Source organism: Emydura macquarii, unplaced genomic scaffold, assembly GCF_026122565.2.
Source record: "Emydura macquarii macquarii isolate MOO-44397 ecotype Brisbane River unplaced genomic scaffold, CSIRO-AGI_Emac_v2 contig_2531, whole genome shotgun sequence".
NCBI lineage: Eukaryota > Metazoa > Chordata > Testudines > Chelidae > Emydura > Emydura macquarii.
Genome location: NW_027132668.1, coordinates 6,290,154 through 6,313,553, shown reverse-complemented (window position 1 = coordinate 6,313,553; position 23,400 = coordinate 6,290,154). Strand labels below are relative to the sequence as shown.

General features: G+C 40.8%; 2 protein-coding genes across 5 annotated transcripts in view; one reads left to right on the top strand and one right to left on the bottom strand.

Annotated features, from left to right (window-relative positions):
* Positions 1 to 352: 352 nt before the first annotated feature.
* SOWAHC (sosondowah ankyrin repeat domain family member C) lies at positions 353 to 5,869 on the bottom strand. The gene has a single exon (XM_067563632.1). The coding sequence runs from the start codon at positions 5,556 to 5,558 to the stop codon at positions 3,921 to 3,923; it is 1,638 nt and encodes a 545-aa protein (XP_067419733.1). The 5' UTR covers positions 5,559 to 5,869; the 3' UTR covers positions 353 to 3,920.
* A 153-nt stretch (positions 5,870 to 6,022) lies between these two features.
* SEPTIN10 (septin 10) overlaps positions 6,023 to 23,400 on the top strand; it is a 43,284-nt gene continuing 25,906 nt past the window's right edge. For all 4 annotated transcript variants that reach the window (XM_067563629.1, XM_067563628.1, XM_067563631.1 and 1 more), the window contains exons 1-4: positions 6,023 to 6,166; positions 10,982 to 11,099; positions 12,867 to 13,062; positions 14,664 to 14,850. In XM_067563629.1, coding sequence (XP_067419730.1) covers positions 6,137 to 6,166; positions 10,982 to 11,099; positions 12,867 to 13,062; positions 14,664 to 14,850 — 531 coding nt within the window. In that variant the 5' untranslated portion in view covers positions 6,023 to 6,136. The remainder of the gene's footprint in view (positions 6,167 to 10,981; positions 11,100 to 12,866; positions 13,063 to 14,663; positions 14,851 to 23,400) is intronic.

Sequence of the window (23,400 nt, the reverse complement as noted above, 5' to 3'; positions counted from 1 at the left end):
GTTCAGGGCAACAGTTTACAGGTTAGGCCTAAATGAAGTTGCCCTTTGTTTAAAAGGCCAGGCCTATCTAGCATGGATAACTTCAAGGGCACTTCAATTAACTTTAAAGTGAACTATTCAAGAGCACTTAACAGCCAGCAAAAACTGTTACTATCTTACAAAGAACAGAAAGACTGTGTTCCAACACCCCCCACGCTTGCTTGTTCTTCAAGAGTTACATGCCATCAATTATCTTGGTGATTAGAAACAAAACAGAGTAATGGTTCAACAGACCAAGCTGAAAATAGCAACCTGATACACAATATACGCTAATTGTTCCTATATACACATAAATAAGTTAAATGCCAGTAAGTTGGTTTTGCTTTGTTTATTTCAGTAAAATGAAAGTTTGACTTTTGCAGATTCTTAACTCCAACATCCATTCAGATAGACACCCATAAAAAAAAGTATTTTGTTAAAAACTGACAGGCATCCAGGCCTCTAATATTTCAGGCAAAGATACAACGAAAGTGATCAAGTGGCTAAGTTACAGTCTTGCTGCATCACACTATCATAAAAACTGAATAAAGGATAAACATTCAATATTTCAAGTGTATCATTAGAAAGACACTAGTAAGTGCTCCAGTTTTTGTACCATACAAGTTGTTTTAGTTCAATTTACATCTTCCTAAGTAATACATTTGCTAATTCAAATACATCAATTTAAGAGCACCAGTAGATTATGAATATTCTGAAATATGGTATCAAGAAAAAGACAGTGGAATGTGAAAGGTCAAGGGGTGAAATAAAAGCCTTTAGTCCCATAGCACAAGCAGAAATTTGATTTGCTAGCCATCTGGAGTAACTACAGTAGAACCTTGCTAATTTTGCACTCTAATTCCCCATAGTGTATCAATAGTGTGTGCCCACCACAACTCAGATTTTCTAGTGTTGTTAGGAGGTGTCATATTACTAAGACTTCATTACTCTTTTAGACATATTACAGTCATTTACTAGTATGCTATGAAGTATCAAATTAAAGCTGTAAATTACATTGTGATGCACATTTATCAATTGCAAATTTCAGTAATTTTTACTGGCTCCCCCAGTTATTAGTGAGGTTCTACTTTTTTTTTTTTTGCAGGTAATACTACAACTTAGAACACAATTTGAAGAGTGTTACAGTAGTCAAAGGTCCCAACAGTACAGTGTTCCCCTAACACCAACAGAATACCAATTCAAGAGTTTATTTTTGAGCAATTATTTATCTGCTTTACAGTTGAAAAGTTCAACACCTGACTCAGTCAAAATGAAAGATAGGAGGCTTCATAACTGCTGCACTAATGGTTAATATAGTCAAGATTTGGAAACAGGTAGTAGCAAGAAATGTGTGCCAACTTAGAAATATAGAACTCAAGGAGCCTCAAGCTAGAAGCTGCTAAACATAATAAACCTTCAGCTTGATTTACAGAAATCTAGTATAAAGATTTTATTTCTGCACTGCAGAATGTTTAAGGTGCAAGTACCTAGTTCTTAAGTGCCCTTCTCCCTTTGAAGCACCCAATTCTTGTTGCACCAAGTTATATGCTGGCAGAAAGGGCTGAGGGAAGACTGTAGCCCTGCCCCATATACATACAAATGAAAGTGCTTTTCAAGATTGAATGTACCCATGTTTGTAATGAACAACCAAAAGTGAAGGCACATGGAGTTATATATTATAGCTTATAAATTATAAAATTAACACCTCTGCATAACGTCTAGTGTTTCCGCACAAAAACAATGACTGGACCTAAATAACGTGTAAAATAGATTAAAGGTCAGTTCTTCTAGTAATAGTTTGGGATAGTATTAATTGCCTACCTATGTTAACATAATAGCTTTCTAGGGTGAGCACAGTCATGTAAAAATTGGCTGTGATCTGTGGGAAAGTTTAATAACTGACTAGTCCTCCCCTCTCCCCGCAAGCTAGCTTTCATTTATCCATTGCAAGAACTCATGCTATTGCCACCAAAATGCAGAAAGCTGTCAACACAGGAAAAAGCACAGATCTCAGGAGCAGTTCCCCTAATACACAGATTTCTAGCCTTTGCAGCATGCATTTAATTAGTGCCTCAGATTTAGATTTTATGCATTTCTGATGTTACATACTCTTGGTAAGATTTTACAAATGTGCATGTACATTACAAGAAACATTGTCATTGGCAGTATTTTGACATTTATGTACAGGTGATTCAATGGCCAGCTACATCCGTGATATAGGACCAGCCTCATGCCTCTCTTTTTGAAGAAAGGCGATTTTAACATTAGTATACCTGCCAAGATTTGCAGGAAGTACTGACCTAAACAGCAGAGAAACCAATATTCAAGTTCTGAAGACTGTATTGAACAAATATAGAATAGACCTGTTTGAGGTTGAGAATTTCCAAAACATTACTTTGAGAAATTCAGAGTATATGTTTTTTTAATAAAAAAAACCCCCAAAGGATTTTGAAGTTTCAAGCTACAAACATTTGATTTTTAGTTAAAATCTGTATTACTAGAAAATAAGAACATGAATGTTACTGACCACTTTAAAAAAATCAGAAATTGTTTCAATAAGCAGCTTTTACTCAATACATCAAACAAATAGGGACAGAGGTAACCTCAGAAAAGAGCTCCTGGGTCATTCACCCTACCATAGTTCATAAGCATTTCTGCATATACTACACTGAAGTAGTTGGAAGATATTACAGCACACAATTACTGAATGTATAGAACAGTACTATTGCATTTCAATATCTTAATTTTATGACGATCTCATGCAACAGTATCTTTGCTCCTTTTTAAGGAAAAAAGTGACTTTCCTGGATGAGATGTATGGCATAATTATCTAATTTTATATAAGTAAAGATAAGGTATCAATAGTAAATGCATTATTAGTCTAGTGTAGTGTTGGTGAGAATAGACCAAATATCAATAACTGAAATGGTACTAGATTTACTATTTGAGAGTTCACAGTGATTATAAAAGTAAAATTGCTTTGTTTGATACATAAGTTAATTAGCAGTTAGTTATTCAATGTATAAAAATTAAAGACCTTTCATTCACATTACTGTATTCTGTATTAGCATTCCAACTCTAATAGAGTTCAGTAGGACCTCAATTAAGCAAAGACTTACACCATGCTTAACTATACCCTTTGTAAGCCATCCCATTGACTTCAGCATTTGAATTACCTGATTTGAACAGGATAAGTTAAGGCTGATATTAAATCTTTGAGGACTGGAGCCCAAATGTCTACAGAAAACCTGACTGACAGTCAGCAGTTCTGACACACCTCTCACCTCTTGTACCTAACTCTACTTTGTCATGTGATATTGCTATTAGGGGGGGGAAAAAAAAAGAGACTTTAAAAATACATGAATGTACTTACGAAATCCTTCTTAAATAATTAGGTGTCCATGAAGAGTATTTATAGTACCAGTTGATAATTTAGTAGTAAAATGTAAAGTTTTTGATTCTCTCTCTCCCTTGTCTCCCCTCCAACTCACTTTAAACCAAGTATAGGTACCCAATAAGTTTCCAAATCCTGATGCCTAACTTCTAAAAGGAGAGGCCCACAGATTTTACATACCCAGCACTTCTTTACAGCCCCACAGCCCCTGGCTCTACTTGCAAGGAAACAGCTCTTAAATAAGTACAGGGAGCCTGCACTGCTTGGCTTGAAGCAGCTATTTAAAGGAAATTGCTAAATCCTAAGAGCCCTGCAGAATGTTTACACTTAAAAACCTTGTTTAACTTCGGAGGTTCATTAGCTCTATCTCCAGAAGAATGCATGAGTCTGGATGAGGGATTGTTACTCACACAGGCCTGCACAGATCCTCCCTTCTGCACTACATGCTCAATGGGTTGAGGAGCATGTCACAGCGTCTGATTTAGATACTACTGCCTGTCTCCCTGCCTTATCCAAAGACATTAGATTTGGGTCTGAGTTTGAAGGACGTTTTCAGTGGCTTCTCCTCCTGCTCCTCCTCATCCCCTCGGAAAGAAGGGGTGGTGTGGATGATCTGGGTGCGGAATCTGATTTTGTTGAGCCGTGGTTTCGTCCTGCCGCTGTTCGAGGCTTTCCTGCTGATCTCCTTGCCCTTCCCTAGGGCCGCTGCCCCCTCAACCGACTCACCCTCCTCGCTTGTACTGTGGTGGTGGTGGTGGGAGAGTTTGTAAGCAATGAGATTGGAGGGAAGCACCTTGGAGAGTCTCCAGCGCCTGCTCCCATTGCCCACGGTGCCTTCATCCTCCTCCTGCAGGGCCCCCACCAGGCTCCGCATCTCCTCTGTGGCGCTCTCGCTCAGGTACTGGGAGGCTTTGCGACCGCTGTAATCCCTGATGTCCACATCTGCGTCGTAGGCCCCCACGAGCAGCTTGACCACTTCTAGGTGGCCGTGCATGGCGGCCAGGTGCAGCGCCGTGTACCCACCACTGGTGCGCCCGTTGATGTTGACAGGCAGCTGGTGCTTGTGCGCGAAGTTGACCAGCATGGCGAGCAGCTCCTGGCGCCCGTGCTTGGCTGCCCAGTGCAGGCAAGTGAAGCCGGTGATGAAGTCCCGCTTGGAGAGCAGACCCGGCTCGCAGCTCAGCAGCCCCTCCAGGCTCTCCCACCTGCCGTCTGCGGCCGACAGCATCCAGGCGTGCTCCAGGGGATCCAGCGCCACCGAGCTCCCCCCTCCGCTCTCTTCCTCGGCCGAGGAGGAGGCCAGCGAGGCGCTGTCCGAGTCCCCGCCGCGGGCTCGAGGGGCCCCGGGGAAGAAGCTCCGTTTCAGCTGCGGGGAGTTGCCCATCATCAGCCCGCGGAAGTTCTTGCGGCTGGACCTGGGGGTGGCGCCCCCGCCCGAGCTGCCTGGCGAGCAGGGAGACCCGGAGCCGGCCTCGGCCCCCTCCTCATCAGCAAGCCGGGCCGGGGGAGCCGGCTCCTCCCCGCCGCGCCCCGGCTGCAGATGGCACCGCGCGCTCCTCCTCCTGCCGCCGCCCGGGGGCACCTGGCCCAGCCGCGGCAAGTCGCTGCTGCTCCCCGCCTGGGCCGGCTCTTGCGGGCAGGTGGCGGGTCCCTTCCCGCCGAGCGCCCCGTCCTCGGGCTCCGGCTCTGGCTCCGCCGGGGCAGCCGGCGCGCTCTCCTCCTGCTGCCCCCCGGGGCAAGGCGAGGAATCGCGGCTCCGCTGGACCGAGTCCGCCTCCTCCTCCGGGGTCACCGCGATGCTGGGCAGCGGCTCGGGCGCCGCGGGGGCATTAAGGGAGGCGGCGGCGGCCTCGCTGGGCTGGTCGCCAGGCGGCGGGTCCTGGTTGTCCGCAGCCGGGGCCGCCCCGGGCCGGTAGCGCCGCCGCAGCTGCACGTACTTGGCCCCGGAGTCGGGCTCCAGGCGCACGGTGGCCACGGCGTTGACCAGCTCCTTGAAGCGCTGGCGGGCCCGGGCGCGGCGCTCGGGCTCCGGGGGGCTCAGCCAGCCCCGAAAATGCTCCAGCAGCTCCGTGTTCCGCGCCCGCCCGCCCCGCGCCGCCAGGAACCGCAGCACCGACTCCGGGCTCAGCGCCGGCTCCTCGGCCATCGCGCCCGCCCGCCCCGCCGCCCTCGCTCGCTCGCTCGCTCGCTCAGCGCAGCCCCATCGCCGAGGCCGCCTCCGTCCTGCGGCGGCTGCGGCCGAGCGCTGCCCGCCCCTCGCTAGCGCGGCGGCAGCATCGCCTGGCACCGCCGGCTCAATCCCTGCAGCGGCTCCGGGCCCGGCCCATCACACAGGCGGGGGGCGTCGGGGGGGGGGGGGGGGAGCAGGGACAGTCCGCTCTCACGTCACGTCCGAGACTCAAGCCCGCGCCGCGTGCGGGAAATAGCAGCAGCAGCACCAAAGCCCAGCCCGGCCGAGATCCAACAGGCGGCGGCGAGGCCAACAGATTGCAGCGGCTGCCGCGCGCGGCCGCAGCCCCGCCCCCTCGGGCCGCCCCCCTCCCCGCCGCGCGCCACGCCCGTTTGCTTGGCCCCGCCCTCCCGGCCGGCGGGACCCTCTTAGAGCTGCCGCCGGTTATTGCACATTCCAACCGCCGCCCGCAGCAGCCCGTCCGGCTGCCGCCCCCCCGCCGCCTCCCCCTCTCCTCCGCGGCGCGCGGCCTTCGCCGCCCCGGCCCCCGTGTCATGGCTTCCTCCGAGGTTGCTCGACAGCTGGTGAGTCCCGCCCTCCCGCCCGCGAAACTTTCTCGTCTCTCCCTCCCGGCCCGTCTCTGGCAGCAGCCCCCGGCCGCACCCTAAGGACGGCGCCGCGGCTCCGGCCTCCCCCCTCCCGGCTGAGCTGAGCTTCGTCCTCACAACCGGGCCGGTCCCGGGCCGGGACATGCCGTCCACCCCCCCCCCCCCCCCCCCCCCGCGCCCCATTGCATCAGCTTGTGGCATGCCCCTGGTGTGCGGTGAGCCAAGCTCGCTGTCAGCCGCCGGGAGGGAGCGCGGGCCCCTGCCCCGAAGGGTCGGTGCGGGGCACAGAGGGTGGAGCAGCGTCGGTCTCTTCCGTCATTTGCCTGTTGCATGAAACTGTGACGGTTTTCATCCCTTCCGCCCGGCTGTGGGCCCTCAGACCTCTCCTTCCCACTGCTCCGCAAAGGCAAAGGTGCGAGCGTTCATCAGCCTTTCGGTGAGTCCGTTCGCTGCACGCCTTGCCTGTCTGAACTCTTTTCCTTGTCTTCTCGTGCGCCTCTAGACTGAGGCGTTTACATTTGTCCTCAGCAAGTAGCCGTGAGGGGAAAAAGGTCTTACCAGCATTGATTCAGATACGAAAAAAAAAAAGCGTGACCTTGCTTCGACTGGGCTTACAACATCTTACACTTGTGGTTGCCTTTACCTTGGTCCAAGCAGTATTTTTGTTTACAAGAGTGATCACAGCAAGGTAGAGTTATGAAGACTTGCTAAAATAGGTCATTGGAAAGTGTTCGAGAAAGTGGCCATCTTGAAAACTGTCAATTTTGGAGCCATCTGGGCATAGGAGCCACTTCCATACAATTCAGATGACCCATTGTGCAGCATAAATTTTAAGTTATGGATAGCAAACACTCTAAGGGATACAAACTGTAGTTCACAAACTATGCACAGACAGACATATAAAAATTCCTTGAATAATTTGTCAATTTACCCTCAGTTTATAGATAAAATTTTGAAAGGAAATAAGGTCTCATGCCCTAATCTTGTGCTGAATCCTGTACACCTGGCCAGTGCACCTGCATCAGCCTTGACTTCAAATTTGCGGGCTCTGTCAGCCTTCTAAAATTATTACTAGAAGATCCAGTTCTGAGGCTTTGTCTTGTTTAAAATGGCCATGAGGTGCTGCATACTTTTTTTAAAAAAATCTAACAGTCTTGGTTATGTTTCTGCATGTTGCAAGGAAAACTTTTTGCTCTGCATCCTGGCAAACCCAGTCAACTTTCTGCTTCTTCGTTGTTCTTCAGATACACAGATCCAATCTAAAATTTGATCCAGGTTCATTCTTATTTTTGATGTTGTGAACATTGGATTACCTCATGACATGGAGACAAATCTTCGGCCTTGTTCCGTCTCTGGTGTTGCTTTGGTGCCACAAAAGGGACACAAAAGTGGCCTAAATAAACAGCTGGGGATTTGTCTTGGTTAGAGAAATCCCTGGGTGGAGTTTAGTTGGCTGTTCTTGTGCTTTTCTGTCATAGGAGGTATTCTGGAAGGTGTGTGGCCAAAGTGCTGGACTCTGATGAGCCTTTGGCTGGTGGAATAGTCCCTGGGGCAATTGTCGTGACATAGGTTAGAGCAGCCTTGCGGGGGAATTGTACCCTGATTACTCCCAGTGTGAGAAGTGCAAAGTTTCTTTTCCTTCACCCTCCAGACTTGCCCCTCTATCCAGTGCTGAACACAGCTTGGTTTCACCCAAAATAAATAGTCCATTGCATTCCATTTTGTGAATATTTAATTACGCTTTAATTAAATCAGATTTGTAGCCTTTTATATAATTTAATACAATATATTACAGTTTAATATTGCGTGTTATATATAGCATTCTGTATATAAAGAATTAGAGAGAGAGAAATGTAAACTAGAGAACAAAAGCTTCACAGCTTGGACTCATGATTCTTTTATACGGGCAGAAAGGAAAAACTGCAAAAGACTAGCATAAAAGAAGAGTTGAAATTTTAAAAGAGAAATATGCCACAAAGTATTGTTGAGGGTTAACTACATGTGAAAGGAGACTCGAGAAAATTCAGTATCAGCAAAAATGAAATGTGAGAGGGATTTAGAATTTATCAGTAGGCTTACAGATTTAGGGAGGTGAGGAAAATTCTAGATAAGGCAGCACAAGCAAACAAATTACATAACAATGGAGAATAGCAGGGAAGGGACCAATATAAAAAAGGAGGGAGCACTGGGCAGGGACAGATACAGCCATGAGTAGTTCTGAAACACAGAAGGGCAATTTTAGATTGGATGTGTAGGCATTATACTTGGAGGGAAGTGGAGACAAATAGTCTAATTTCTCAATTTAACAAATAGTAGAATTAAAGTGCTCCAGACTTCAATTGTTATTGAATTGGTCTGGCATTCAATCTTCACAGAAAAACAAACATCAATCTCTAGCAGAATTTAATACAGACTCAAAAGAGGAATTGTACAAGAACATAGGGCCGTACTGGATCAGACCAATGGTCCATCTAGCCCGTATCCGGTCTTCTGATAATGGCCAATGCCAGGTGCTTCAGAGGGAATGAACAGAACAGGTACTCATCAAGTGATCCATCCCATCACCCAGCCTCTGGCAAGCAGCAATCCCTGCCTAAATTACCAATACATATTATGAAAAGAATTGTGAGACTTCTTATGATGCAAGTGTGAAAAAGTATCTAGCTATGCCTGAAGGAAAAACTAGAATAATTGAACATGAACAATCTCTACAGCAGGAATTGCTACAGTTCTTTACAATAGAAACTTTTCTTCTGCACTGTCTAGGTTAGTGGGAAAACTTGTTGTTTAGACATTAAGATTTGAACAATATGTTGTAGTTATCTTATTAGTCTTAATATTAGGTTTTAGTTTAATTGTAAGTATAACATACAATTTAAAAAACTTCACTCCTGTCTCTTGCTGTAAATAATTGTATGATATAGTAGAGTGGTAACCAAAAACTGATTTTTGTACTTCATATATTAATTTTTTTTTTTTTCAGAAAAGTCATTTGCCCAACTATTTTCTAAACTAGTTAAGTCAGTAACAGTACCATTTTACAATTTTATAAGTTAGTCTGCTCCTAGGTACGATGTCCCATTTTACTTGAGTGCTAACTTTTTTCACCAATTGGAAAACCAGATGATAATGGAGTTAAGGCTCTGAAGAAACATGTTTTGGTATCCCAGAGTAATTATAGAGCAGACCAAATACCTCAGAGTTCTTCTTGGATAATGTATCTGTGTGTATGCCCTATGTTGTATGAGATCAAAATCTTTTGAAAAGCCGTGCTTATTGGGCTGCAGCTATTTTGTGCAACTCTCCCTGTGCTCTTGCTGAGGGTAAAAAGGGCAGAGTGGCCACAACCATCCCTCTGTTTCCTCTTACTGCGCATGGCAGCAAGACCGAACAAGTGGTGTCCGTCTGCTACCCGGAATTTGCTTCAATTGCAAATTAGGTAGTTACGGTTAAAATAGTTTTCCCCCTTTTAAAATTTTATTTATTGTACCATCCCTATCTTAAAGATAAATCCCTAAATGCTTGAGGCTTCAGATAACTGTACACATCAGTGCAAATATTTTATTAGTTAAATTTGCCCATGTACTGCTTCTGAAATCTATTTTACAAGTTACTCTCATGCCTCACCTCTGATGAGATTTTGTATCCTGTGGTGGCTTTATATTCTAAGAATAATCATAAAAAGATCTAATTTCCATTCATAACTTATGTACTGAGTGACGATTAGAAATATAGTAAATATCTTGTATCCATATAGATATATATTTGCTGCTGTTCAAAGAACTAATGTATCTGAAGAAATCTTAAAAAATGATATAAATATCTCTGGCAGAAGTTGAGTCACTCAGTTTCCTGACCAAAACACTCATCTACTAGTAGCTGATTTGGCAAAAGTTCAAGGACCCAAGGAAATAAACCAAGTTGGACTTTTGATATGAACTTCACAACACTGCTGTACTCATGTTTTTCGTTATTGTGTAGTTAAGTATGATTATAATTAGGAAATTAATCGTAAAAAGATATCCTGTTATTACACGTTTACTATACTTCAGTGCCATTGTCCGTTTTGCAGTGAAAATTTATTTTTGTCATTGTCAGTGCTGCAGAGCCAGTATAACTCTGGAAGAGCAAGCTACATGCTATTCAGTCATCTTCATTGTCAATGAATTTGGAAGCAAAATTAATCACCTGGAATACTTTTAATTTTTTTTTATTTTTTAAAGTGTAAGGTACCAGATTGACAGCTATAAAAAATAGGTCCTTTATTTTTCCACCGAGCAAGTATAGGAAGTCTAGCATAGCTTTCTCCATGCTATCCTCTTGAGGGTTCAAATCCTGACGTGGATGGAATACATTTACTCAAGTTTTCAGTTTCTATTTTTAATTCTTGTTCTCTAAATTTTTTCTTCATATATAGAGGTAAATCAGTTGGAATGTCCTTCGTTCACATGTTTCCATTTCCATTAGACTAGTGCGCTTTCTTTTATGTATAGGCTCCGATTTGACAGATCACTTAAGCATGTGCTTAACTTTAATCATGTGAATAGTTCCATTCACTTCAGTGGCTTTGATGGCAGATTAACTGGCTACAGTAAAAGTTAACTATTTAAGCCATCACTTCACTAAATGAATTGATACTTATTGTTCCACTGACAGACTTTGCAAACTGTTAATGTTTTCTTCAGCCGTTTCCCAGACCTAAAGAAGAGTTGGAGATCTACTAGTAAACTACTTGTTTACCACTGTTAATTGGTTTGCAACACATTTTCTTAAGTAATCTTTTTTCCACAGCAAAATGATCATTGTCGACCCTTATCTTTGTCTGGCCATGTTGGTTTTGATAGCTTACCAGATCAGTTGGTTAACAAATCCATCAACCAGGGGTTCTGCTTTAACATTCTCTGTATTGGTAAGTAATATACATTTTTATTATTGATAGCAGTGAGCATTAAGTATTTGACCATAAACTATATCTTGGCACAAATATTTAAAAAAAATAAAATAAGAGTTACGTTGTCCTCCACTTTTTATCTCCTATAAGGAAATGACTGCAATATTGATCCAATGTGATTGGGTGTTTTTGCCTTATTAATTATGGAACATTATGCTCTTCTTTTCGTTCACAACCATCCTTTGATTATCTTTGTTGTACTGTAGTTTCAATGTCAGGCTTGAGGATGCCTTAAGTCTTGTTTCATGTATGACTTCTAGGGTTCTTAAAAACTTGTGGTCTACATCTATCTCTTCCCCATAGGTAAAGTATTTCAGGTAACAGAACCCTAGCCACTTCCAGGTCTGTTGGCAGGAGCATTTTAACACTGGAAGCATTTTTACACTTATTTATTTTCTGGCTGAATGTTTTGGAGTTTTTGGATGTACAGCCAGACATACAATCATGCATCTTCCTCAAACTCAACACGGAACTGACAAAGAGTATAAATAATCCACACCAATCCATAATTGTACCTCACTTCATCACTGTCTGTTAGCTGGTGTGGTTGAAGAACAGACCTCCCTATATGCATGGAATAAATAAAAACAAAATAAAAAGTGAATGACAAGGTTACTCTTACCTTTTACTTTTGCCTTATTAATTATGAAACATAATCTTAAAACATGTAAAATAGTGAAGACGGTGGATAGCTGTGGTTTTAATACTGATTTAATGAAATACTAAAGTTTTCTTGGTGTTAAGGTTTTCTCTCTTCCCCCTCTCCCACTGATTTTTGAATTGCTGGGACCTAGGCCACCATTACAAGTCCACGTAAGTGATTTATCATGCTAAACAATTTTTATTCCCCATTTATAAGACACTAATCCTAGTCTTGGATCTTAAGATTCTAGTGAGAAGCAGGAAAGTGCTCCCTTAGTGCTCAAAGGTGTGTTTGGGGGTCTCTTTCTCTCCCCCCCCTCTTTGGAGTACAAGTATAGGTGTGTGTGCATTTGAATGTTCATTTCAGTTCAGTTCTACTTGTCAAGGAACTGAAGGTTTGAGGGAACATTCTAGAGGGTAATGAGTAAGGCCCTAATTGAATTGTGGGATGACTGTCAAATAATTGCAGCTGAGTTGTGGACAAGGCATGGAGAATCGCAGAAAAGTAATAATGGATCTTTATTAATTGCAGTAAATTGGAAAAGCCAGAGAAGACCTATTTGTTTAAGAAAAAATTGCTGGAATAATATAAACATTGTTATGCCTGCTAATTTTTTTTGTTAACCGGACATTTTGCTGCAACTATATTTCAATCATTAATGCATGTGGCTCATAGCTCAAATCCCAGTCACTATCAGTTTGGATAAATGGGGTTCTACTATAATTAATAGGGGAAAAAAGTGTGCGTTGCAAACCTCAAAATGTATGCAAAATTGTTGACTGTGCAAAGCAAGCTAATTAAAATCAAAATTGCAGTGGAAGCCTAATATTGTGGGATCTGCAATTTCCACAGAATCGCAAATTAAGTAGGGCCTTACTAATGAGGCAGTGGCAATTGATTTTTTTTACTTTGTACAAAACACATTTTTACTGGTGCTTCTAAGGGTCAAAAAGAGGAATTTTTTCATATGTTCAGAGAAGCCAATTTACAGGTAATTTCTCTTAACTATAACTTTAACACTTATTATGCTCTGTACAAATATAAGCAAATGCAAACTTTTTTTTTTCTTTTAATTTTTTTAGGGGAGACTGGAATTGGAAAATCAACTTTGATAGATACTTTGTTTAACACCAGTTTTGATGACCGTGTATCAACACATTTTCAACCAAATGTGAGACTCAGAGCTCAGACATATGAACTCCAGGAAAGCAATGTTCGGTTGAAACTGACCATTGTAAATACAGTGGGATTTGGCGACCAGATAAACAAAGAAGATAGGTAAATGTTTCCTTGTGTGCTAAGAATTTGATGATGCAAAATAACTTTGGTCTTAAACTGTGACGTTTGAGTTGACTTTTCAGCTTAGATATGTGATTAAGAAAAATGTACGGTACAAATTACATATGTACTCCAGTGTTTGATTATACATTTTTTTTCCACATAAATTAATGGATTGTATTTTCTTCTTGTCAAGCAAGTCATTTGAGAAATTAGCATTTATTCTGCCCTTGTGTTCATGTCTTTATAATGTGTTACAAATTATATAAATGAACTATATAATAATGAGGGGCATTTTTTTGAACATTTATAATTATATAGATAGTAAATTACAGTACAATATTTACTCTACAAGGTTGCCTTTAAGTTTGTGTGATCAACAAAATAATATAAGTTGGAAGAAAAATCATCTGGATTTTTAAATGTAGGTATATTTGAAGTTTAACAGTCTTGTTAGAAGGTGGAGCATTACACAGCTCCGCAGTGGAGTTTAGAGCTTTCTTTTCCATCAGTTTAATTTGCTGAATTTATATTCATAATTATTGAACTGGTTTTCTTCAAACTTTTACTAGAATGACTGGAACTATGAAGCATCTTTAATAATAATTTACATTATTTAAGAGCCAAGTAGTATTGGACATGGATGGAAGTTGTGCATTCACTTCCAGAATATAAATTACAATATAGAATACCAATGAAGGGGCGTTTTTGCTCGTGACTTGCCTATTCTTGCTCATTACTTTGATAAACAATGTTTAGATGATAAAGAAAAATCTGAGATGCTGGTGTTAAAAAATACACAGTAAAATACTTCATATTTCAATTTCGTATTGTTGTCTTCTACCTCTTTCAAATTTACTTTCCATGTAATCAGTACCTTTGAATTTTCACCTCCCATGATTTAGTCTATAAACACTTTATGCAGCAACAGAGATTTTAAGGGCCAGCTGCTCTTATGTGTACAATAACATGTTTTGAAGATACGTTATGGTCCACTTGCAATTTGGATCATACAAAACAAGTATTTTTAAAATGTAGTTAAAATGCACATCAAATTCTCATTCTTTATTGGATAAGTTCCTGCTCTCTTACATGCATTTACCAGTAATAAAGCTTCCCAAAACACAATACTTATCTCTCAAATATGTGGAAAAAAATCATAATTATAGACATTATCAGTCACACGCTATTTGTAGTGATATTGTTATTTCCAAGATTGCATTGTGAGACTACAGAAATTACAAAAGTCCATGAAATGGATCAGTTGAAGATTTCAATAAAAAGCGTAGCTGATATACGCTGCTTTCAATCACCAATAGCAGAGAGAAATTTAATTTTATCCTTCACAGATCCTGTGCTGCATTAGTTTCTCAAGCTAGGATTCAGTAACATTATTTTTACATTGTGTAGACCATTTAATCATTATCTGCACTTTTAATATCTTTTTCTAGTGTATGGCTTCTTGAGTTTCCAATGTATAGTTAAAAAGTAAAGCAATAGTATACAGAAAAATATAACAGGGATTCTCTTTTTTTTTAATACGACAATCAGAGATAAACTAATCTTTGATTGCTAACACGTCACTATTTTTTTCCCCCTAGCTATCAGCCAGTAGTGGATTACATAGATGCACAATTTGAGGCCTATCTCCAGGAAGAACTGAAAATTAAACGCTCCTTATACAACTATCATGACACTCGCATCCATGTCTGCCTCTATTTTATTTCACCTACAGGCCATTCCCTTAAAACACTTGATTTGTTAACCATGAAGAATCTTGACAGCAAGGTAAGTTTGTTTGAAACCAGTTTGAATGAATGAATTTGTAAAGATTCATATTTCTTGCAATATCTTTGCCTCTCTTACAGTTCTTTATTTGTGATCTTTTTAATATTGTGGCTTTTAAAAGCAAAGTCGACATATTATGTTATCAACAAATAGGCCGATGCTTTTTTTTTTCCTGTTTGCTCATTGAAAGGGGTGAGAGAAATTTCTACATTAGGCAAAGTTGAAAAAAGCATCTTAACAAAAATGAAAAATTCTGTGGCATATTTCTTTGGACAAAATCTATCTCTTTGGTGACAGGACCCTTCTACCTTGGATTCCTTCAATGTCTGATTCACAGAGCAGCATTCCTGGAAGTCAGTTGGTTCCTTGTAGCCTGATTGTAAACTTGGACAGGGATCAGGTTTCCTAGCACTAACCTCTTCTGCATCTGTTTTTTTCCTTTTCTTTTCTGTATCTTCTAGCTGGGGAATCATGCTGCTGCCCATATTCCATATATCTCCTGTTCCATATCCTGAGGAGATTATGCTTGTGGAATAACACCCCTGCCATCTGGAATAGGATCCGAGATTCACTATGGAATCCCTCTCCCTCAAAACCCCCTATTTGTCTCAGCACCGTGGACTATCTTCAAGATATGTCTTATCCTTATGGGCCATTAGCTCACTGGCTGTAGCAGTCAGTGTGGGCTCAGCAGCCTGGGATTCAAAAAACTGCTATTACTATTGTTGTTTCTTTGTAATACTATAATGGCCAGAGACACCAGTCAGGGTTGGGAGCCCCATAGTGCTAAACACTGTTCAGACATAGTAAAAGACAGTCCATCCCAAAGAACATTCAGTTTTATTTAAGACAAGATACAAGACATGTATGACAAACAAATGGTTTCTGAGTCTGTCAGCCTGGGATGCTCACTGTCTGAACAGCTTGGACTGGAACTGTTCTGTATAGGTCCAGAAAAGTCTGTTGGAAAGCAAAAGCCTTTCCACTGGAAATCTGATATAGAAGTAATTTTTCATTTGAGCAAGACAGATAGGGTCTAATCCTTTCCAGTTTTCTACTCCCTTTGTTTAAGGTGCAGCAGATAGCCCAGAATAATCTGGCCTTTAGCTCAATGAGAGGACACCTGCCTATGATTTTTGGCATTTCACCCGCTGGCACAGAACTCTTTTCATTTTACAAGGGAGAAATTTTTAAAAGGTCTACCTTGTACATTTCCTCATGTTTAGTTTCCATCCCATCATGGGATTTAAACGTGGTGCTTGCCCAGTTAATAGACAGACCTTTTTACTATGCCTTTCACCTAGTGGCAATTGCATCAATTCCACGTCAGGTATTCAGGAACTAATGGCTGACTCACTCAATATGGTATTCCTTAAGGATTAGGTGGTGTAACAACTTGCCCTCCTCAAATTCCTATCAAAGGTGGTTTCTGATTTTTCATTTAAACCAAACGTTCTATCTACTAATTCTCGTTCGCTGCGGAAAGAGGCCAGACCACATTGTTTGGAAGTGATGAGGACACCCCATCTGAACAGGACTACACTGTATAGTAAACCACTGCGATTCCTTATAGCACACAAGGATATTTTTAGGATTTAACTAGTTTCCACTGAGATTATCCAAGTGAATTAGATTCTGCATACTTGGTATGAACCAGTGAGTATTCAAATGATAGATGTTGGAGCTCATTCAGTCAGATCTAAGGTGACCTCTTCTGCTTGTGTCAGATGTTTTTGTAATTGAAATATGAAAAACTGTTCAATCTGTACTTTTTGTACAGAATTACTTCCTGGATTTAGCTTCTAGATTAGATCTTCAATTGGTAGAAGAATCCTACAGTTATTGTTCAGGTGAGACCTCTCAATCCCCTCTTGAGTTTAAAGGTGAATTGCTCATCACAGAGTGGATATTAGTACAAGCAATCATCTTGGAGAACCACAGTTACTGTAATAAGGGAAACTGAAAACATTTATTTTTGTAAAAACTGTTAACTAGTTGGGTTGACATTCTCTTCCCCCCCGCTTCCCCCCCCAGTTTTGATTCCAAATAATTTTCTTTAGAATGTAGGACTATGTAAACAAAGTTAATGCTAACACATCTTTCCTAATAGTAGTGTTTGATTATATTTAAAGCATTTTGAAATAGCTTGTATGAAAGATGATTTACATTTTCAACATCTGTTATGTAATGTATGCTTCATTTCAAGGGTTAAATTGGTGATTGAAAGTATTTTCTGATGCCTTTGGAACTCTTTGCCAGCACACCAAAAAATGCTCTAAAAGCGAATCATCATGTGTGTTGCTATAGCTGTGATTTCTTTACATATACTGTGTATGATGCAGTAGTCTGTCTTGTGAACTATGAAAAGAGATGTATGTGTTTCAATCATTAAGCAAGCCATCATTATATTTGCAGTTGGTAAGTGGCTTTGAATTTTATATCAATAGCATATTTTAATGCGTTCTTCTCATTTAAAAATAAATATAATTACAAAAATATGAATATAAGTTGATGGAAAATCTTTTATTTAAGTACTCATTGGCACAGAACTCTCCAGGATGTGTTAGAATTAAAAGGTACATACATTTTCTAGCTGTTTTTACTGATCATAGCTTGCAAACTCACTCATTTGTAATTTGAAGTAAGAGGTATTAATGTGGTATGTTACAAACCAGGTTTTCATTTGTCTTCATATTCAGGTGGTTTATCTAATGTTTTAAAGAATCAGATATTTTCTTTGTTTTTTCATGTCGGCAGAGTATTTCTGACAAGACACTTATATGAATTTTGCTTCTGATTCATTGGGGTACTTTTTAGAACGATAGACAGATCAGGAAATTGGTAATTCTTTTTTTATGGCAATTTTGTACACTTTTTAAATTTCACAAAGTTTTTAAAATGTGTGTAACCCCTATGGGTTGGCTGCATATTTCTACCAGTGGTAGCTACAGTGTAAGTCAGAAGAATCACAAGAGAGTTGAGCAGGCTCATACAAGTTCAGGAAACTTGAAATGAACTAAGAGTTAAAAATGTGGTTTAAAATTAAGTGTATCCAGAATGATTCCCAACCACCGCCACCAATGCCCTTTGGGACAATTCAGCACACATGTATTTTTGCTAAAATATTTACAGGTCACTAAAGGTGACGTTTAAGGTGCTAAAGGTCTTGGGGATCAAAGCCTCGTTAAGAAGCTCTCAGTCTTGCCTAGCAGGTCGTTATGTTCAGCGCACAGTCCCCCAAACAAACAGATCACTTTATACACTTCAAGTCAAGCAGCAAGCACCCCAACCCTCCTCCCCCCCCCCCACATTAAAGACAACAAACTCACCTCATGGGTCAGATAGTCGTCGTCCTTCACCTGGAGAACTCCCTTGCAAAACTCCTGTTAACTGCTCCTATTCACTAGCTCCTCTGGTCACTTAGAAGTGGGCTTTTTAAACCTCTGTTCTCCCTCATTTGCCCCGCCTTCTCTTGGTGTTTTTTCAGGTGCAGTGAGCCTATGGATGTGCAGGGGTGCCTTGGGGTGTTTGTCCCTTCTTTTTATAGTCCTGTTCCACTCCTGAAAAACATTTCCAGATGGGTACCAGAAGCCAAAAGGCTATGGGGAAGGATATTTCCTGCTTCTTTTTCCTCACACGTTTGAGCTTTCTTTGTTTCTCTTCCTGCTTGATGACTTGGTTTACTACTTAAATGCAAATTAAACAGAGCACACACTCTTTTTTTGGACAGACCTGTTTGCCAATTTCTTGTTGGAACATGTGTTAATAACCCATACAGTGGAATCTCAAACTTCAGTGTTGCCACATGTATTTTATGAGGGACAAAAATTGAGTTTTCAAATGATACCTTACAAGGCATATTTTGTCCAAAGATGATAATAGTGTGTAGGGTATGCATACAGGAATACATTCTGTCACTATTACTAAGAAAGGCTTCATTTGAAACAGAACACTCTCCATACAAAAATGGATATTGCAGAGACAGAACTAGTAGAAGACAATTAAAATTATTTATTTAAAGTTTTGATTTGATTAATTAGACATAAATTTGGTAGTTTAAAACCATTACATTTCTTACTTGAGATATAAGAAATTAGGTGGGAAAGGAAGCAATTGGTACTAACAAGCTACATATGATAATTAAGGTAATGAGTTGAAGTTTATCCTTTGTTGTTGAAATTCCGGTCTTTGGCACCAAACAGTGAGGGCACTGAAGCCAGAAACCTACAGTTGTGGTTAGTTTTGGAAAATTGTGAACTCTGTCAGATTAATTTTTTTGTTTTGCTTTTCAAACTTTAAGGAACCCATCAGTCTTTGAGTGCTTCGCTGTGGAACGTGGAAGTTCCTTACTTAAGAGTGGATGTAATATGGAACAGTTTCTCAGGGAATATAGGACTCTTACGGGATACAGCCTTCAGTTAGAGTGTTAATTATATATGGACTGATATGATGTAACTAAAAATATAATTCTGTAGATCATCTGATTTACAAGCTGTTAAATGTTTCTACATAACCCATGTTGTAACACATCTCTGGATATCCAGAACCATGCCTTTTAAGGTATCTTTATTGGCGTTTACTAATTTGTACCCATGTACGGTTTCAAGAAATATATTTGTTTGGATAAAGCTTCTAAAAATGCTTTTGTCAGCATTACCTAAAATCTATGATTCGCAAGTGTTGCCTTAGCAGATAAATTAAGGTAAATAGAACTGTACCCTCTTACATGCTTAATGTTGGAGTATCATTGCTTTAGCCTTAGATGCAATGTATTTATAATGGTTTAACATAGAACTACTTAACTATTATAGCAGTCTCTGCTGATTTTTATGTTAGTCTTATAGCTACTTCATCAGCAGTTTTTCTCCATTATACATTATGCAAGGAGTTCCTTGCTGAATAATATGAATATTTGAAAAACTGTCTTGGTTAATAGCTTTAGATATGAAAAACAGTCCTAAGAAGGACTGAAAATTAACTTGCATGTAGGAACAGTGTTCCATGTATGTTTAAAACTATATAATGGAAACACTAAATCATTGTACCCCAGCCAATTGAATTTAAGGAATGAATTTCCAGTAGCTGCATTACGTTGCTTTAGCTGATTTAAAATGAGGCCAGTCATCAAAAGCTCCAGTGTTGTAACTGAATTAACAGTTTTTAACCTCTTATGTATCTTTAGCTGAACAGAATAGATCGAGTAGAGATGTAGTAAAGTTGTCTTGTAAACTTCTGCTTTCTGTTCACATTTTTGGGTGGGAGGTACTTTTTGTTGTGTGTTAATATAAATGGCAAGCATATTGTAAACATTGTATGGTACTTCTACAAACAATCACTCACCTGATTTGATTTTTTTTTTTTAAATATTACAATGAGAGATTCGTACCAGCAGCAATAGGAAGGGGAGAGAGCACCTCATAGAAAGGGTGGGTGAAAAGTAAAAATAGATCTGTCTGAAATGAATGAATGCTGATTTATTTAATGCAGCTGCATTTAAAAGAGAGTTTGACACAAACTATAACTGCTTATCTCATTCCTAAAGCTATAGGGAGAAAATAATTAATCTACCTGAAACATCTGTAATATGACATTTTAGAGCCTAGATGATCAATGTCAGCAATGTTATATTACTTATCTTTACCTACAAAAATTGGTAATGTATAGAAGTGATTCACAATCGTTTGTGAAGTTTTTGTCTTTTCAGTCTCTTGTTCTGTATTTGGGATTGCTTTTTGCGGTCAGTGTAAGAATTCTATAATCCATTTAGGGATTCCCTGTATTAGGAGCGTGGGTTTGGGTTCCTTGCTTGTGGTGGAGGAAATCTTCAGTCTTCTGTGGAATTGAAAAACAGTTTTCGTGTTTGAGCTTCTGAAAAAGTAGTTTGGACTTTGAAATAGATTTATCTTACATTGTCACGTACAAGGCATGTGTGCATGATGTGTCCATTACACACATTTTGTTTTGTAGAATTCTTGTTTCAATGGTCATAGGAAGATTAATGTTTGCAAAACACTTTGAAGATGGAAAGTGCTATCTCAGGTACTAAGTTATGGTAAAAAGGTCAGAATGATGGTAAATATAGAAAAAAGTTCCTGACATATTTTCTCGTAGCTAAGGTAATGCACCTCCATGTGAACAAGTCTTTTAATTTTGACTTCCTGGATAATTGTCCTCATAGACATAGATTGTCCAGATTTTTTAATCATTCATGAGGTTCTTTTTAAGGAGAGCTTTGCTGTTTTTTGTTTTTAACCTGGTTCTGCTGTATTAGGCTAGTGCTGAGGAGCTTCTCTGCAAGCTCATCAGTCTAGTCGTGAACCTGTATTGGGTTGCTGATCCCACTGCTCCCTAGCAACCTTCAGTGTAGCCTTGTGGGAGATCTCAAAGGGAGTCTCAAAGTTTGAACAACTTTTTGTGTTCGTTTGCTCATCTACATACCAACTCCCCCTTTTGCCGGTGCTTAAAAGCAATAAAGACAATCACTAGTAGGGGAGAAATGAGCATTTGTTTAAACTTGTGAAAGTAAGAAACTGGAAAATAGATAATTGTTTCTCAGGGGTAAATACTTCTCTGGGCCTCAGTTGGAAGTTACATGCTTTACAAAAGACTAAGTATTTCAGACTGAAATTCTTTCCAACAGCAGGAACATGAACACACAGTGTAAAAGTAATCAATGGATTTGAAAGGACAGTTCACAGTACAAAATTACATCTGACTCAACATCTGCTGTTTGTTTTTGAGAAATGTGTAACTGTTTGCTTTCTGATATAGGAGAAAAGTGTTTGTTTTTTTTTAAAAAAAACAAAAACAAACCAAAACCCCCCCACCAAATACACACAAAAAAGAAAAAATGCCAGAAGCTGGCAGTAGGAGATGGGATGGATCATTTGATGGTTACCTGTTCTGTTCATTCCCTCCGAAACACCTGGCATTGGCCACTGTTGGAAGACAGGATGCTGGGCTAAATGGACCATGGGTCTGACCCAGTGTGGGCATTCTTCTGTTCTTAGGAACATAACCATTACAAAGAAAGTCCAGTGTGCTGCAGTCTTTTTGAAATATTTAATTATTGAACACATTTAACTATTCTGAGGTTAGCTCTCTCTACTACTAAGTGTTGTGGTCCCTCCACACCTGCACAGCTATCGATTGTTCAGCAGGGTTTGAGAGAACTCCATGTTGGAAGAGGTGACCCATCTTAAGGAAGGAATACTTTCTGGTTAGCAAGACCAGGGTAGGAAATCAGATATGGAGGGGGGTGGATCTGAGATGTGAGCTTGTGGTTTAATTGTCAGACCACATGCCCACCAAATTGCTTAACTACACCCACTACCACAATGTGAAAGGTATCTGCTAGTCTTACATTAGGGATTAATGTTTCCAGTGGAGATGTAGTTTCGTTGGTCCCAGCATATGAGAGTGTGAAGGTTGGTGAGGTAATACTTTTTATTTGACCAACTTTTGTTGATGAAAGAGACAAGCTTTTGAGCTCCACAGACCTGTAGGGCTCGAAAGCTTGTCTATTTCATCAACAGAAGTTGGTCAGATAAAAAGTATTACCTCTTACCCCCCTTGTCTCTCTCATTAATTAATGGCCTTCAGACATCACAGCTGCTGAGTTTTTTAAAAAGTGTGTGTGTGTGTGTGTGTGTGTGTGTGTGTGTGTGTGTGTGTGTGTGTGTGTGTGTGTGTGTGTGTGTGTGTGTGTGTGTGTGTGTGTGTGTGTGTGTGTGAGAGAGAGAGAGAGAGAGAGAGAGAGAGAGTTACAATATCAGCCAATATTGGTCAGTTGGTTCTGAGAATGAGGCCAAGGCAAATTACATTTAGCCCATGTTTAAAAAAACCCAACCTTTTCTTTGAGAATCTCTAGCACCCCTATATTGTGGAGCAGGACTTGAAATTTGGCATGGGGCTGGCTTTTGTGTTAAGGATCTGCTTTTTGTTATCCCTGTGAAAATCTGGCCAACTCTAGCCAAGTGATAAAGTTTTGAAAAACTGTCATTTTCACGTGCTTAGTAGAGTCATGCTTGAGCCTGGTAACTAAATTCCCCAAAGGTTCCATCCATGCTGGTCATGCAGCAGCCTCGGGCCAAACAGTACTTTCCTTGCAATTGCAGCTCTGCACTGCTGCAGGTTGGGCTGAGTCAGAGACCAGGAACTGAGAGAAGAGAGCCTGTCTTTCCTTAGCTCTCCATTACTCCCTTGCTGGCTCCCAGGCAACATGGAGAAAGAGGTGGCAGCCTGGGCTGTTGTCTGGAAGGGAAATGGGAGGTGTTGGAGGATTGGGAACCATTGGGAAGACAGAGATCAGATGAGGAGATGGGTAGCAGACGGGTATTATCTGGACAAGAAGACTCATACTGGAAACCAGTATGGGAGAAAGAGACAGATATGATGTCAGGTTGCTGGGAGAGAACTGGAACTGGCTGGCCAAAGAAACTGGGACAAGAATGTGAGGTGGGCACTGAGATTAGAGGAGGAGCTAAGGGAGAGAGACTGGGATTACAAGATGGAGGTGGGGGTTGACTCCAGGCTGCTGGGATGAGATGA

What these genes read in the sequence shown, in the direction of transcription:
- SOWAHC (XM_067563632.1), bottom strand. Translation starts at nt 5,558, where the DNA reads ATGGCCGAGGAGCCGGCGCTGAGCCCGGAGTCGGTGCTGCGGTTCCTG.